Below are 16028 nucleotides of genomic sequence, written 5' to 3' on the forward strand. Positions count from 1 at the left end.
GGAACCACTAGCTGTTTAGCAACACTGTTGAACAGAGCGAGGATAAGGTTGAAACAAGGAAAGTGAACAAGGCTGTACAATTTATCTTCCATCTGCACTCATAAAGACACACGCACGCACACAGGCTGGATAAAATGACATGCTGTTCTGCCATAACACACACACACACACACACACACATATATATATATATATATAGCATACCACATTTGAAGAAATTAAAATTGTTGACAAATACTATACTTTAATCACTTAAGGGTATGCCTGCTTACATTATAAACCATATAAATCAAATGATTATATGCTGCTAATAAATGTTAAATAGGGAATTTCAAGTATTACCATAAAGGCAAGGCAAGTTTATTTGTATTGTACATTTCAACAACAAGGCAATTCAAAGTGCTTCACATGAAACCATTAAAAGCATCAAAACATAAGGTAAAAGGAAATGACATTTAAAAACAATTAAGAACAATGATTAAAACATTAAAAACAGTGATTAAAACATTAAACAAGTTAAAAAAAAAATAGGATAAACATTACAGTGCAGTTTAAGACATCCTCAAATCTGGTTCAGTGAAAGGCAGCAAACAGAAAAGTCTTCAGTCTTGATTTGCAGGAGCTGAGGGTTGCAGCAGACCTGCAGGTTTCTGGGACTTTGTTCTAGATACAGTATGTGGAGCAAATCATCAAACTCATCAAAGAAGGTTGCACAGTATTTAGTTGGTCTGTAAATGTTTAGGAATAAAGCTCCAGAGGAATTGAGAGCCACATATTCATAAGAAGTAAAATGACCAAAGGACATCTGCTTGCATTGGAGAGAATCATTAAATACAAATTTAAAAAAAATAACTAAAAAGGGGCTGTACATGGGTCTTATGCTGCAACAGGTCAATGTTGGTGTTTCTGGTTTTCAAGTGGTCTTGTTGGGTCCCATGATTCATTCACTACTCCTACTCCTCCTCCTCCTCCGCTCCCTTCACTGGTTACCAGCAGCTGCCCAGTGTTACCAGTTACCAGTGCTGTGCTGTGAACAGATCGGGTCCAGTCTACATCCAGGACATGGTCCAACCTTACACCCCAGCCCGCTCCCTCCGCTCTGCTTCTACCAATCAGGTTGTTGCTCCTCACTGATCTAAACACTCAACTAAATCACTTCTGTTTTCTGCTCCACAATGACATCAGGACAGAAGAAACTCTGAACATCTTCCACCACAAACTAAAAACACACCTCTTCAGACTTTATCTTGAACAGGAGAACTTTAGTAGAACTTAAAATGCATCTTACTGATAGCACTTTGTAGTTTGGCTTTCTTGAAGAAATTGTATTTTCTTGATTCCTGTTGTTCTGTGTTTTGTACCCTCATGGTTGAAATGACCTTATTATAAGTCGCTTTGGATAAAAGAGTCAGATAAATTAAATGTAGTGTGATGTAATGCAAATTCTGGGATTTACCCCTTTTTTTAAAACTTTGTTTTAATTTAGCTACTTTGAATTGAAAAATCGACATCGTCTCCTTAGTGTGCATTTTGTTATGAGACAATTTGCACCAATTATTATCTGAAACACACTGAAACATTCATTACATTATAAAACAGCGGATGTCGGGCTTCATGTTAAAAATATAAAGCCAATAACAGATTCATTATTTCTGTGAAGAGGTGCTTTTATTCACAATTTGTCTGGAGCTACACAGTTATAGAAGAGTTACCGGTGCATCCATTATTTGTATTGACAGATTTGTTAGTTATTGTTGACAAGAGGTCCCGCAGTCAGGTGGGTCGTTTCCGGGGATCGCGTGAAGCTGCGCAGCCGTGGTGCTCTTGAACAGACCTCGAGTTCAGTCGCGGGTAAATTTCTCCCAACCCGGCGCCCGGAGGTCCTTCACCTGGTCCTGTATTTCAGCAACGAGCACGCGTTTCAATCAGCATATGTTATCGGATAATTAATTTTGTCCGTACAAAGCTTGGTTTTAGTTGCTTGTGGAGCACGGACGAGAGAGGAAGAGGAGGCATGTGGCGCCGGTACGTGTGTGTGTGTGTGTGTGTGTGGGGGGACGGTAACGTGTGTGGATGAAAGATGAATAAATAAATGTGTGTATTCGAGCTGTAATTCAGCTGGAAATTTCTCAGAGCTGAAATATTTCAAATGTCGTCATGTTTTGAGTTTTAAATCGATTATTTGCATCGTTTCGTGGTGCGTATCAAGAGTGTGAATAAGTCGTTTCCAACCAGCCGTTGTCATGTTAGCGGGCTGAAGACAACGGGACCCGGATGTAGACCAGAGGTAGTTCAACAATCGTGAACTTTAAGGGAGGCACTCCCGTGTCCTTCACACTGTCCTGTCAGCAAACTGTCTCGCTCAATATGTCGCAATTCATCATAAAACAACAACAACAACAAAAAAAACCCCACCTCATTTTCGCCGATAGAAATGCAGTGTTTTGTTGTTTTGTTGGCTCGTTGCACTTGCGGACCTCCGCCGCTAGAGGCGCTCTACTTCTGGGACGAGCAGCCCACGTTTCCTCACGTGTGTCCGTGGGACCTGCTAGCCGAGCTAGCCTGAAGTTACAGCCAAAGTTGGAATCGGTTTTTTTTTTTTAATGTAGGCTCTGTTGTTCGCAATTCTTTTTTCTTTTTTTTTGGCCAATTAATCGCCAACATTTTGTCTTGAGAGTCGGGCAGTGTGTTGTTTTAGATATGTAGCTCAACGTTTTCATGTATAATGTCGAAAGTAACTGTTTGGTTTGCAAAAGCTAATGTTAGCTGCTTGGCTCACTCAGCTGTAACAGCTGGTTCATGCTTTGTGGGAAGATATTCATCCTTGTTTGAATAGTTTGCTGGACGAGATAGTGAAACATGCAGGCTGTCTTCACAAAGAAACTAAGTTTGATCAGTAACAATGCTTTTACATTTTGGTTGCATAATTACGGAGTCTAAAGGGTCACGGGGAGGTTTTTGTTCAGGAATACTTTTGTTCCCTCGCAATACTTTGAAAGGTACAAACGTGAAGCTCATCCCTTGATTTGTACTATTACGGACACATTAGTTTTTAATGGCAGCGAACAAGAAGGAAAGTATTGCGAGGGAACCAAAGGTCCTGGAAAAAAGAAAATCCTCCCCCGTGACCCTTCAGGGGATCCGTACATAATATATTAAATGTACAAGTGTGTGAGTCTTAGCTGCTAACAAAATAGGTGTGTCAACTTAGCTGGTTTAGTCTTGAAAAGGTGCCAACATATACAGTTTAATGTTATTTCTATGACCACGTTACAGTCAAAGTTTGTCTTGTTGTTTAAGAACAAAAAGGTAGAATTTGACTTGAAAACTTAACTTGAGAAATGAATTGTGGTCTAATAATAAAGTCTCCATACTTTAAATAATTTTAAACCATTCAAGGTTAACTTTCAGTCACCATGCAGCCAACATTATCAAATATAATGTACATTTGTATTCCTTTGCAATATTTAAGTCAGCTATGGTACTTTATCACTCTCTGTAGTGTGTTTTTATTTACATTTTGATTTGAAAAGTTAAGACGTGAGGTGGAAAAGACGAGTCCATTCACCAAGTCACAAAAAAAGTAGTTTGTGCATTTATGGGCAGGCATTGCATTTAGTATCTATGGCTGGTGGCTTCAGCAGCTTTAGGTAATGAAAGGAGGATTTTCACTTTCAAATAAGGTGAAGCGGTGTTTAGAGCTGATAATAGCAGAGGCAACACATTTGGGCTTTAAACTAGAGCTGCAACTATTCATCAATTAGTTGATCAAAAATGTTTTTATTGTGAGCTATACTGATAATCGATTAATTGTTTTAAGTCACTTTTTAATGGAAAAAAATGCTGAAATATTTTCCGATTGTTTTATTCCTCCATGATGATCAAGAGAACATCTTTTGATTGTGGACTGTTGGTTGGATCAAAACAAGACATTTTAGGCTGCGCTTTGGGAAACACCGGTTGGCATTTTTCACACAACATTCAATCAAACAATTGAGAAAATAATCATTAGTTTCATCCCTACTTCAAACATTTGCCGACTTTGTTTTGCTGCTTATCTGCATTATTGTCTTTATGATGATAGTAACCTGCAGGTTATTTAAAATGTTTGCAGCATCAGCCAGCGGTGGTGGTACAACTTGGTATCAGCCACTGATTGAAGAGGGACATTTTAATATTCTTTCAATTCTGATTGTGCATAAAATGTAGCATCGACAGATGCGTAATCCAAAGACAATGACATTTTGCCGATGTAAGGAGATAACTAAACATGAGAACCAGACATGTTTTTACACATGTGGCAGACAGTACTGATGCTCCACCGATGAAATGAAAGTGGATGAAATTAAGTTCAGAATGTTGAATAACTCAACAGCACCGTTCCTCAGTCCTTATCAATCATATCATACGTGCACATCACAGAATATACAATGTCTATTCTGAGATGCCTAATCTCTCTCTGTATGTTAAGATATAGCAATAAGTGTTTTTTTTTTTTTTTAATTATGGTTATCTGTGTGTTTGCAGTATGGAAGGAGAGGGGGATAGTAATCGATTCGTTGACACTGATTCAGACACAGTAGAAAAGAAGGATGGTACGAAGTGTAAAGTCAAATGGACTAAGGAAGAGGTGAATGAGAAGATGATGTTTAATACCTTGATTTTAATTTTATTTTTTAATAGTAAAACACTGTAATTTCCTGTATTTTTTTCAAATCATTTTCGGTGACTAAAATGTAGTGCTGAATGTGAGTTGGTCACGTCGTTTTCTGTAGATAAATGGTCCATTAGCTGATTTAAAGAGTAACAAACTATAAACTCAATAAAAACTACGGGCTAGCATAGTTATCCTAATGTGACATCAGCTTCTAATTCAACTGCTTTTGTAATGTCTTCATGATAACTCGTACCTGAAAGGAGACCTTAACGTTTACATGCCATTGTGCTTAATCTGAATTCACTTCCTCTTGTGTTTAGGATGAAAATCTGAAAATCCTGATCAGAAACTTTGGGAAAAAAGATTGGAAAACCATCTCCAGTTTTTTACCAGTAAGTACTTGCAGAAATGAAGTCATTCAAGACGGGAAATGAATGAATTGAAAAGAACTTTGGAAGTTCACTAAAACAGTGTTTAAACATTGTTGTTGAACTTGAAACATGTAAATGTATGAATCCTCGACAATTTCTCCACGTTGAATTCTTTTCATCTTGGATAATGCAACATGTCTCAAGCATTTTAAGAAGAAGATGTTTCCTTTTGCTTGGACAGGGCCGAACAGACCTCCAGTGTATGCACCGCTGGAAAAAATATCTAGATCCTGATTTAATAAAAGGCTGCTGGTCCAAAGAGGAAGATGAAAAGGTGGGGAAATGAAAAACATCCGATCCAGACTTGGCTTTACCACTTTGTTGATATAGTCCTCTCTTATATTTTACCTCAGATTTTACATATGATTTGCTCTTGATAGATTTTAGAGCTGGTGAAGCGGTACGGCACCAAACACTGGACTTGGATTGCCAAGCACCTGAAGGGGCGGCTGGGAAAACAGTGTCGGGAGCGCTGGCGCAACCGCCTTGATCCTCTTATCAAGAAAAGCTCCTGGACCGAGGAAGAGGACCTCATCGTCTACAAAGCTCACTCCATTCTGGGAAACCGGTGGTCTGAGATCGCCAAGCTTCTCCCTGGAAGGTCGGCATATCTGCATTGATTCATTTGCTTAAATTAACATGGTGGTGGATAGAAAGTCAAATGCTTTATCTCGGGGTATTTGTTAAAGTAAGTCATTTAACCAAGGAAGACTTGAATGTTGATTATGGTGTTTTGTTTTTTTCCTCCATCAGATCAGACAATTCTGTGAAGAATCACTGGAACTGTACCATCAAACGTAAAGCAGACTTGGGCATGTTCAAAGATACTGATGACAAAATTTCCTTAGATATTCAACAGTTTGTGGAAGGAGAGGTAGAGTACTTATTGTTTATAACATACTGCATAAAGCTAATCATTTTCAGTTTTAACTGGGTATAAATTAACCCTAAATATAATATCAATATCTGATATATAATATATATATATAATATCATATATGAAAAAATATATAACTGTAGTGTTATTTATGATGTGTTGCAGCACTGACTGTACTGTGGATTTACATTATATTTTGTTTTCCAGGTGGACTTCAAGTGTGACGTTGTATTAGATGCTGTGCCGGTGACTCCTGAAGTTGTAAGCAGGATTTCTATTTCATTTTTTTTTTTTCTTGAGAGATGTTGGATGCACGACTGTCACAATAAAAACGCTGAACCACTTTTAGATTTTATTCCAAGATGTTCCCAGATGGAAAGCTTCATCTCACTCGTGTGTTCTTTGCTTTGCTGCAGGTCAAACCCGTGAAAGCAACTCGGCAGAAGGAGCATCAGAAAGTCAAGCAGAAGACGGTTGTTCCACCGCCACTGACCGTGGCAACGAGGAAAGAGTTCCCCCAGAGTCCCTCTTTGCCCCCCAGTTGTAGTTCCAGTCCCAGCTCCAGCTCCAGCACTGCACCATCAACCATGCAGGTGGACCAGAAAAAGCTTATTGACGCAGCACTGAGGATGATTGCTGAGGACATGCTGCCGCTCAGGTGACTTGAACTGCTCACGGCTGAAACGGCTCTCTTGTTGGCTACCTTGTCGCAAGTGTAGACAATTTTCGATGCAACTGCTTCTATGGATTTAATGCATATTATTAAATGTAAAATATGGATGGATCTTCTCTTTGTTCCTCACAGTTTTGTTGAAGGCCCAGGCTTCAGGTCGTTCATGAGCACCGTCAGCCCTGAATACAACAGGCTGTCCCAGCGTGCCGTGGGCCTGCAGCTCTACGACGACGTGGAAAGAACCATAAAGCCTCAGCTCATCCGTGACCTCAAAGCCTGCCTCGCCAAAACCAAAGACGGTGAAAGTGCCATTCATGTCACCTTTGACCTCTGGGCAGGGGATCAATCCAAATCAGTGGAGGATCCCATCATTGTTGTGCAGCTGCACTTTATCAATGATTCCTGGCAGATTCGCCGACCCGTTGTGGCCTTCCGTCACCTCAGCCACAAAAACCTCAGCGTGGCTGTGGCCAGGGAGCTGGAAGGTGTGCTGCTGAGCTACGGCATCTTTCCTCAGAGCATCGGATACATCCTTGCCAACCAGGCCAAAGAAGCCCTGGCTGGGAACAACTTGTTCTGCGACTACAAGATCATGTGCTCATCCAACAGGGGAGAACCGGATGGAGATGAAATCATGGCATTTCTGTCCAACCAGACGTCTGAAACAGAATCCCCCTTTTCTGGACTGCAGATTGGGACCAGGACCACTTGTGTTGCCAAAACACTGCAGATGGTGATCAAGGAGGCGCTGAAAAATTCCAGAGTCGTTGAGAACATGCTCTCGCAGGTCCACAATGTGGTGGCTTTCTTCAAGGGCAGCATCTACTGGAGCGAGGTAAGAGAAATACACAAACAGAATTAAAGGTCATTTCCAAGCTTATTTGAACTGGATATTCTCTGTCTGAATCTTTAGTTTCAAACATGTGGCAGCGGCGACAGGATGTGTTGTTTTGTGTAAATGATGTGCTATTTTTTTCTTGTCTGGAGAACATTACTTCATAATTTGAGATAAACAATAATGAGCAATACGAGATCCATGTCCCCAGATCGAGCCTGGTGTGTTCAGCATCGTTAGTGAAGTAGCTAATTGACATCTCGGTTAATGATTTGTAAAAACATTGTAGTTGGTTGTCAGTCGACAAGCGGTGGACAAAATGAAAGGAACACATGCTTGTCATACTTATGGCGTCATGATATTTGAGACTTGTCCTCTTGCATCTGAAAGCACAGTCCAGTATTCAGCGTAATGACCATTTTTCTCTTTTTTCTGTGAAGGTTTTGTTGAAGGAATGCAGCACGTCTCTGTTCCCGTCCTCCACTAACTGTCGCTGGAACTCCTTGATGCTGTCGTTACGCCGTATGGTGCAGGAGTCTACATGGAGCTCCGTCATGACCCTCCTGGCTCAGGCTCGCATCGAGGCTAACGACTTGGCCAGCGTCCCCCCGCTGGTCATGGTCAAGAGGGAGCAAGTGATTGACATTCTGAGTCTTCTTGAGCTCTTTGAGGAAGCCTTGCAGGTAACAGAGGAACTTCATGGTTACGTTTTGTTGTTGTGGACTGTTAAAAGAAATATAATAAAATATTGTGAGGGTTTTGGACACCGAGCCTCCCATACATGTTAGGAAATGTCTAAATTTGTCTGGTTTTCTTTTGTTATGTTTGTTGATGTATATTTTCGTCTGCAATGAAACAATCGGCTTGGGAAGAAATGTAAACAGGGCTGTGCCATCATTTATCAAATCATCTTTAATAATGATGGACTTTGACTAGCAGTAGCCTAAAATACCAACGTGCTGCATTTTCACTGGCTTATTTGATGATAAATGTAAACTATGACAGACATTTGTCTTGAGTTGTGGGTTTTGAATGACTAAGAAAGAAACAAAAACATAAGTCTAATTTTGTTGCAGCACTAATGTCACTGAGCCTTTGATCATGATACATGTATTTTTCTTTGTGGACTCCTTAGAAATATTGTACAAATGTATGTAAATACTATATTGTATTTTAGTATTGTTGGTGATGATTGGATATCATATCTGTTCTTCTCTTCTAACATAGGTCCTGCAAGGAAATTGTGTGGCCATCTCCTTCATCATACCCTCCCTTGTTGGCCTGGATAAGATGTTGGAGAACCGGGTCACCAACTACACCCACTTCTGCAGGGCTCTGCGAACAGGCCTCCACACACACTTCCAGTCCCTGATCCACCAGAAGGACATGGTAATAGCTGCTGTACTCGACCCCAGGATCAAACTGCAGGTAATGAATTGTGACAGAAGCATTGCTGTTTTGTTTTACCTTGCTATTTTTACATCTACGGAGCCAATGAACTGCTGTGTGTTTATATGAAGTATATCGAAGAAGAAAATACAAATCTACATACAGAATAAACACTCTGACCCTGATCTCATCCTTTTCTGCAGCCGTTTTCTGACGCCAAACAGGAGGAACAGACAGATTTCCTCACACCCCCATCAAAGTGTCTGGCTCGCACCATTGTGGAAGCCGCATTGGAATCCGCATTAGACCCCGCTGGGGAGGCGGATAAAGACCAGCCGAGCAATGAGCCGAAAAAAGATCAGGATGAGGAAGAAGACAGTACTGTAACGGAGGCAGCCGGTGGCAACTCTGACGACATCAACGGCGATGAACTCGGCGGGAATGACCTGAAGCGCAAGTCCATCTTCACCTTCCTCCAGCCACCTGTGAAAAAGATGAAGACGTCTGAGCTCAACGTGTACCTTTCTGAACCGCTGTGGGAAACCACCTCCAGTCTTCTGTACTGGAAATCTGCTTCTCGCTTTCCGCAGCTCCAAAGCATCGCCAAGAAGCTGCTGGCGGTACCGGCCACTTCTGGGGGCTTTGACCGGCTCTGTCCAATGGCAGCGTGCATTGTAAGAGCCAAGAGGAACCGTCTGCCTCCTCACACCACAGAGAGACTGCTCCTCTACAAAAACTCTTTAAAGACAAAGACTCTTAAAAAGCCGAACAGGGTTCCTAAACATTGATGGATTGGGTTTGGTTCATCTGTTCTCCTCCCAAAGAACACCCAAACGTCTTCACACTTGTTACGTTGCATTAAAGAGAGTATCTGCTCCGACTCGTATAAACTGCTTGATATATCCTCAAAATACCTCTAACGTTGGACTGAAAAAGTTCATTTCAGTTAACTGTAAGTGTTCCTGATAGGAGATAGTTCCTCTGGGGCTTTCACAAATAGCTTGAGTGCATTTATAAAAACAGTTTATGATTTAAAAAAAAAAAACTGTAATAATGCATAAATTAAGATGTCTTTAAAAAATACAGGTCAAAAAAGTCAACATGAATTAGAATTGTTTATCAGAGCTTTAACATCGACTTGTTTTTTTTTTTTCCCAGAACTTGGGTATTTATAGCTGTACTATTGTGGAAGCGCACAGCCAGTCAGTGCCTAAAATAAAAGGGTTAAGTAACTATTTTCTTGCAAAACCTGAAGAGTGTTTTTTTTTTTATTGTACCGTTTTGAAGCTTTTTTAATTTTTTTCATATTCTTTATTCGTATCCTGTGCTGCGCGCATCGTGCAGATGAACTGTGTTGGCTCACTCGGGAGAATGAATGATACTGAGCATCTCTTCAGCTTTTTGTAAAAGCACCATGCATTTTATTAGTCTTTTACAAATTGTTTATATTTTGTATTTGTTAATGATGCTTTAACAGGGAAGTTATGAATGATTCTCTCAAAATTTTTTGTTGATTTAATTGTTTTTGCTGCTGGAAGTTGATGTCAGTCAGGTATGTTTTCAAACAAACTAAAGTTCACATTGAATGACAATTAACAGATTTTTATTGCAGTGATGATTGTTCACTTTGTGCAAAGAAACACTAGTTTGAACTTGTGTCCTTACATCAAATAAAGACATTTTCTATGGTTTCCGGTATTTGTGGGCCAGTTTTCATGTCTACAAAAATGATTTGAGTCAATCAAAATTGATTACGCAGTGCTCCTTCAACCGCGTCAATAATATTTAGAAAATGACTGGTTTTTGCTATAATTTCGATGCTAATTTAAAAAACGACCAAACATTATCTTTCAGTCGTCGTCAGTGATTGGCTGGACAGGCCTCCTACGTCAGACGAAAACAGCGTATCACTTTGTACTTCCGGAGTCACGACCCTTCCGTTCACGTGTGCGCAGCAGAGAAGAAATGAAGGAGTTGCTGTTGTAAGACCTGAAGAAGTAAAATAAACCCGCTTGTTATTTCTTGTTCAGCGCCACAGACAGAAGAAGCAGCTTCGGCGGGACGAGGAACGCGTCAGGCCAGTTGACAGAAGTAAAACATCGTCTGTCGAAAAGTTAGCGCCATGGCTCTGTACATGAAAGCCGCTGAGATCCTGGAGAAAGCCGAGAAGAAGCAGGGCGCTTTGAAAACTCTGGTTTACGACAGTAAATTCGCGAACATCAAGCAGCTGTTCGCTCTGGTTTGTGAGACCCAGAAGTTTTCCTCCATCCTGCAGGAGATCATCGAGTCCACCAAGCTGCTCAAACAGACCAAGATGAAGATGGACCTGGCCAAGGTGCTGGTGTACGACCTGCTCATCGGCCGAGGAGTGAAGTGCGGCGGCTCCTGGAAAGCCATGATGATGAAGCACCGGCCCAGGCTGCAGGCGGCGCTGGCTCGCATGAAGGTGAAGCAGAAAGTCAGCAGGAATGAAGACCTGCTTCCGGTCAGCGTCCAGCTCAACGCGGGGGACCTGCTGCCCAGGTATGTGCGTGTGAACACCCTGAAGACCACCGTGGAGGATGCTGTGGACTACCTGAAGAGGGATGGCTTCTCCTACCTGGGAGAGGCCTGGAGGCTGGAGGACTTCAGCCTGAAGGAGAAGGTTTTTGTGAAGGACCTGCACCTTCCAGAGCTGCTGGTCTTCTCTCCTAAAACCGACTTCCATGACCACTTCCTGTACAAGGCGGGCCACATCATCCTGCAGGACAAAGCCAGCTGCCTCCCCGCCTATCTCCTCAACCCTCCACCTGACTGCCATGTCATCGATGCCTGCGCTGCCCCCGGCAACAAAACCAGTCACCTGGCTGCCATCATGAAGAACAAGGGCAGGCTGTTTGCTTTTGATTTGGATCCCAAGCGTTTGGCCACCATGTCCACTCTCCTGCTCAGAGCGGGGATCACCTGTCAGCAGCTGGCCAACCAGGACTTCCTGAAGGTGGACCCTGACAGCCCGCAGTATAAAGATGTTGAATATGTCCTGCTGGATCCCTCCTGCAGTGGATCAGGTGAGTAACCAGTTATACGCTGTGTGTGTGTGATTATTGTGATATCCAGGTTTCTTGCTGTAGAGCTGAGCTGCATTTCAGAATCAGGATTATGTTGCACAAACAAGTAACCAAACCAGAAAGCATTTATCTTCATAACAACGGTTTAATCTGTGTGTTTGGAGGTATGGTGTGTCTCCGGGACAACACCTCTGCTGACCAGGAGAAGGAGCAGGCCCGTCTGGCTTCCTTGGCCTCCTTCCAGCTGCGCTGTTTGAACCACGGCCTCAAGTTCCCCCGACTGAAACGCCTCGTCTACTCCACCTGCTCCATCCACAGCCAGGAGAACGAGGAAGTCGTAGCGGCCTGTCTGCAGCAGAACCCCGGCTTCAGGTAGCAAAGGGCCGCTTTCTCTCAACCAAAAATATGTTTGGCAGATACGTTTTGTTTTTTTCCGGTATCCTCTTGTTTCGAGCGAACAGGTTACCTGGAGAGAATTCCAGTATTACAAGATGTCTCAGTGACTTCTCCATCCTTCCCAGACAAAACATCGTGGCAGAAGGACTGGACTGTATTTCTTGTTACGATTAAGTGATCAGCTCAGAGCACCCAGACCTGTTTCCATCAGTGTGATGAGACTGTATATCGGCCGGTGTGATGGGTTCGGATCGATGTTATGTCACATCATGATATGAGACAAGATACGGTCTTAGATTTTGGACGTTTGTAATATCACGATATGATGAAAGTGTTTTTAAAGACTGCATTACATTTAAGTGATGGCATTTCCTGAATTTACCAGACTGGTCTAGCTGTTCTGTTATCTGCCTTTACCCGCTTTGTCATTGTGTCCACATTACTGATGACTATTTATCAAATATCTTATTGTTTAAATATTTTGTGAACGCACCAATAATCATCCCTACAATCATGTCGCAATATCAAATATCAAGGTCGACGGTACGATGTTTGTTTTTGTCCGTATCGCCCAGCCCTTTTGATTTCTTGCAGGCCGGACCTTTACTGCATGTCATTTTCTCCAAAGTTCCTGTCTGCCTCCGCTGCTAAAACTAGCTAATAAAAGCAAAAGGACAAACAAATCTTCAGAAACATTTTCTGGTAGAGTTCTCACTTAAAAGCTGCCGCCTCCTCTCCTCCAGGCTGGTTCCTCTCCTCCCACAGTGGCCTGAACGAGGCTTGGAGCCGCTCTCCCAGTGTCTGCGTGCCAGCATCACAAAGACCCGCACACACGGCTTCTTCGTGGCTCTGCTGGAGAAACACGGTGATGCTGGGAACACCAAGCAGGAGCCAGCTGTTCAGATCAGGTAAACAAGACATCGTCTTAAAAATACCATCTTTTAAAAGATTTTAATTTCTAAGCGACGTGTGGTCGGTTATCTCATTTACATGCTAATGCCTCACATCAGTTAGTGTCGGTGCTGTTTTAATGACTGTAGTTTGTAAAGTTGAAAATGGTAAACACATCTGGTCGTGCGGATGGAGGCGGAACATCTTCTAATCATTAAAGCAAATGTTTTATTCCCTCATAAAACTAACGGGATCTGTTCAAATCTTTATAATAGTATAGAATATGGCAGGTAGGCAAGTAATTATCTGACACATAGAATTTTTGCAAATTACTTATTATTATTTGTGATTATTTAATGAATGTTTTGGTGTGCTTCATTAATCCAAAGCGTCCTTGGTAACACCAGGGCTGTGGAACAGGACTTTGGTCACTTTGAGATCACCATGTTGACTCCTGCTTTCCGTTGTGTCTGTCACAGTGAGCCAGAGACGACGCAACACACTCCCCCTCTATTTGAGAAGAGACCTGCAGCTTCAGGGGATGACTTTGAGGCTTCAGAAATGGAGGACACACCGACGCCTGCAGCAGAACAGACTGACGGTTCACCCAGCAAGAAGAAGAGGAGGAAGAAGAAGAAGGCAGCAGCAGCAGAGTGAAAGCTAAACTGTGACTGCCTGGAAAAAAAATGTATCTGTTGATTACTAATAGTGACGAGGGAGGAATGTAACTGAAAAGTAAAGAGAATATTTTTTTTGTATCACATCTCTGTGTCTTGTTTTTGTTAGATGCGCTACAAAGTTTTGGGTTTCCTCATGTTTTAAATATCTTTTTGTACCCGTGTCCTGATGACAGCCGTGGCTGCAGGAATCGTGTTTTCCAGGTTGCCTGTCAGGGATGTCTTGTGTGAATTTCTTCAAATGTGGCACAAATGTTCACGTTGACTCAACGATGAACTGATTAGAATTTGGTGGTCAGAAGTAACTCTGATCTTTCAAAACAAGTTTATAGCCATAACTCAAGAATTTATGCACTAAGTATGACAACATTTCCCACAACCGTGTAATAGGATAAAATGAACGAATGAAGTAATGACACTTTCTATCCAAAAGGTCTAAGGTCAACGGCTCTGTGACATCATAATGTACGGCAAAAACATGTTCCCGTCCAGTACTCGAAGCTGTAACTGAGGAACAGAAGGAGAGATGATGACCATATTGCATATTTTGGTCCGATATTAAATCAGCGACACTAATCTTGGGTGTCCACCTTCAAACTGTGCTGATTAATTTTTTTTTAATCTAGTTTGCTGCCAGGTTGAATAATGCGTGTGAAGCGTGCATGTTATAGAAATGGTAGCTTCTTTGCAGCAACATCCATATTTGAAGCACTTTCTGCTGTCACGGCAACAACGTGATCCATCAACTTTTATTGGCCAAATTCCTTCAAAGTCTTCACTGCATGTGTAATATAAGGCTGGACAGACACAGATATGAACTGTAACTTCACTGGTTGTCAGAGGAATTTTAACAGTATTTTAAGTTCTTTCAGAAAGAGGTTCAGGTGTTTTGCGTCCTCCTGAATGTATCCAGTAGGGGGCAGCAGTTATCAGACAACCTGCTAAATATGGACTCCATTTCCGGTCAGCTGTTTGCGGAAAGCAAACAGTCGCGTGTTTTGTAACTCTTACACCAAATCTTTTGTCACTGTTAAATGTTATTGGATATTGATGTTGTGTTCTCTTCTCTACCTCCGTCAATAGTGGCTTGTATCCTGGTGTGCAGGTTTTAGTTGGAGCACTGGTGGGAAACTCGGAAGTAAGTAAGTTATTTAGCACATTAATAATGCAGTAACGAACAGGTAAATACGTAAAGTTATTGTGCTATTACTATGAATCGACAAGGAGAAATCTATGAAAACTTGTTTCTCCCTTTTATGTATCAATGGAAAGAAGCAAGTCAAACCGCAGGCCGCCTCCAGCAGCTTCTTCCCCGCCCCTGACAGCATGATGTCCCCGGTACCCAAAGTAACTCTGTCCGGAGGTCTGGAGATCTGCCGGGTCATGAACGGGATGTGGCAGGTGTCCGGAGCGCACGGAGCGGTGGACAAGGCCAGGGCAGGTAAACAGTGACCCTCGGACCGCGGGAGTAGTACGGACACATCTGGGTGTTTTTATATTGCACATGAAGGAGTAGCTTTTAGCAGAAAATACACTCTGTTGTCAGTTTATCAGGTTCACCCATAAATAAATGCAGCCTAATACAACAGTCCTGTAGCAAGTCCTTCCTTCATGAAGGCGAAAAATCATCTAAGAAAGACGTGAAAATCCAAACTCAGGACTGTATTTACAAAATGTTTGAGGGTAAATTAAAACAGATACTACACATGATTTGCACACCTTTGTAGTCAACATTATGCAAAACATACCTGAATATACCAGCTGTTATAAGTACTGTCAATACCCACATATCTCTGAACGACATGCTGCATGTCCTAACTGTGCTGCTTTCCCCTCCCATGTCTCCAGTGGAGGTCATGCAGAGCTACGTGGACGCTGGTCTGACCACGTTCGACATGGCAGACATTTATGGGCCTGCAGAGGAAATATTTGGACAATTCAACAGTCAGGTGCCCGCACACACAAACACACACACACACACACACACACACACACACACACACACACACACACACACACACACACACACACACACACACACACACACACACACACACACACACACACACACATATTTATGTCTCACATAATTAGATTAGCACTTTACTTCCTCACACATTTACAGTTTCACCCTCTGGTTGGTCAGTGTCCTTCA

At 42.1% G+C, this 16028-nt stretch overlaps 3 protein-coding genes across 7 annotated transcripts in view; all 3 read left to right on the plus strand.

Moving 5' to 3' along the window:
- Positions 1-1828: 1828 nt before the first annotated feature.
- mybl2a (v-myb avian myeloblastosis viral oncogene homolog-like 2a) lies at positions 1829-10553 on the plus strand. 3 transcript variants are annotated; one of them, XM_069693824.1, is made up of 12 exons: positions 1829-2025; positions 4528-4630; positions 4978-5049; positions 5270-5362; positions 5469-5689; positions 5842-5962; positions 6173-6226; positions 6382-6623; positions 6771-7473; positions 7914-8156; positions 8701-8901; positions 9066-10553. In XM_069693824.1, the coding sequence occupies exons 1-12, from the start codon at positions 2015-2017 to the stop codon at positions 9648-9650; spliced, it is 2649 nt and encodes an 882-aa protein (XP_069549925.1). In that variant the 5' UTR covers positions 1829-2014; the 3' UTR covers positions 9651-10553. The 3 variants fall into 3 exon arrangements, with proteins under 3 accessions (XP_069549925.1, XP_069549927.1, XP_069549926.1); XM_069693825.1 differs by lacking the exon at positions 1829-2025 and adding an exon at positions 2626-3959; XM_069693826.1 differs by lacking the exon at positions 4528-4630 and having other exon boundaries at positions 1830-2025.
- A 249-nt stretch (positions 10554-10802) lies between these two features.
- On the plus strand, positions 10803-14470 carry nsun5 (NOP2/Sun RNA methyltransferase 5). Its single transcript, XM_069693827.1, has 4 exons — positions 10803-11909; positions 12074-12281; positions 13049-13213; positions 13676-14470. The coding sequence occupies exons 1-4, from the start codon at positions 10985-10987 to the stop codon at positions 13851-13853; spliced, it is 1476 nt and encodes a 491-aa protein (XP_069549928.1). The 5' UTR covers positions 10803-10984; the 3' UTR covers positions 13854-14470.
- A 370-nt stretch (positions 14471-14840) lies between these two features.
- Positions 14841-16028, plus strand: part of LOC138618236 (uncharacterized) — a 5789-nt gene continuing 4601 nt past the window's right edge. The window contains exons 1-3 of one of the 3 annotated variants that reach the window (XM_069693829.1): positions 14841-15015; positions 15146-15314; positions 15722-15822. In XM_069693829.1, coding sequence (XP_069549930.1) covers positions 15200-15314; positions 15722-15822 — 216 coding nt within the window. In that variant the 5' untranslated portion in view covers positions 14841-15015; positions 15146-15199. The remainder of the gene's footprint in view (positions 15016-15145; positions 15315-15721; positions 15823-16028) is intronic. The other 2 variants (XM_069693828.1, XM_069693830.1) reach the window with 2 other exon arrangements.

The sequence above is a fragment of the Brachyistius frenatus genome, unplaced genomic scaffold (assembly GCF_029030835.1).
Source record: "Brachyistius frenatus isolate BFR_SWC_R1_liver_20210118 unplaced genomic scaffold, ASM2903083v1 Contig_16, whole genome shotgun sequence".
Taxonomy (NCBI): domain Eukaryota; kingdom Metazoa; phylum Chordata; class Actinopteri; family Embiotocidae; genus Brachyistius; species Brachyistius frenatus.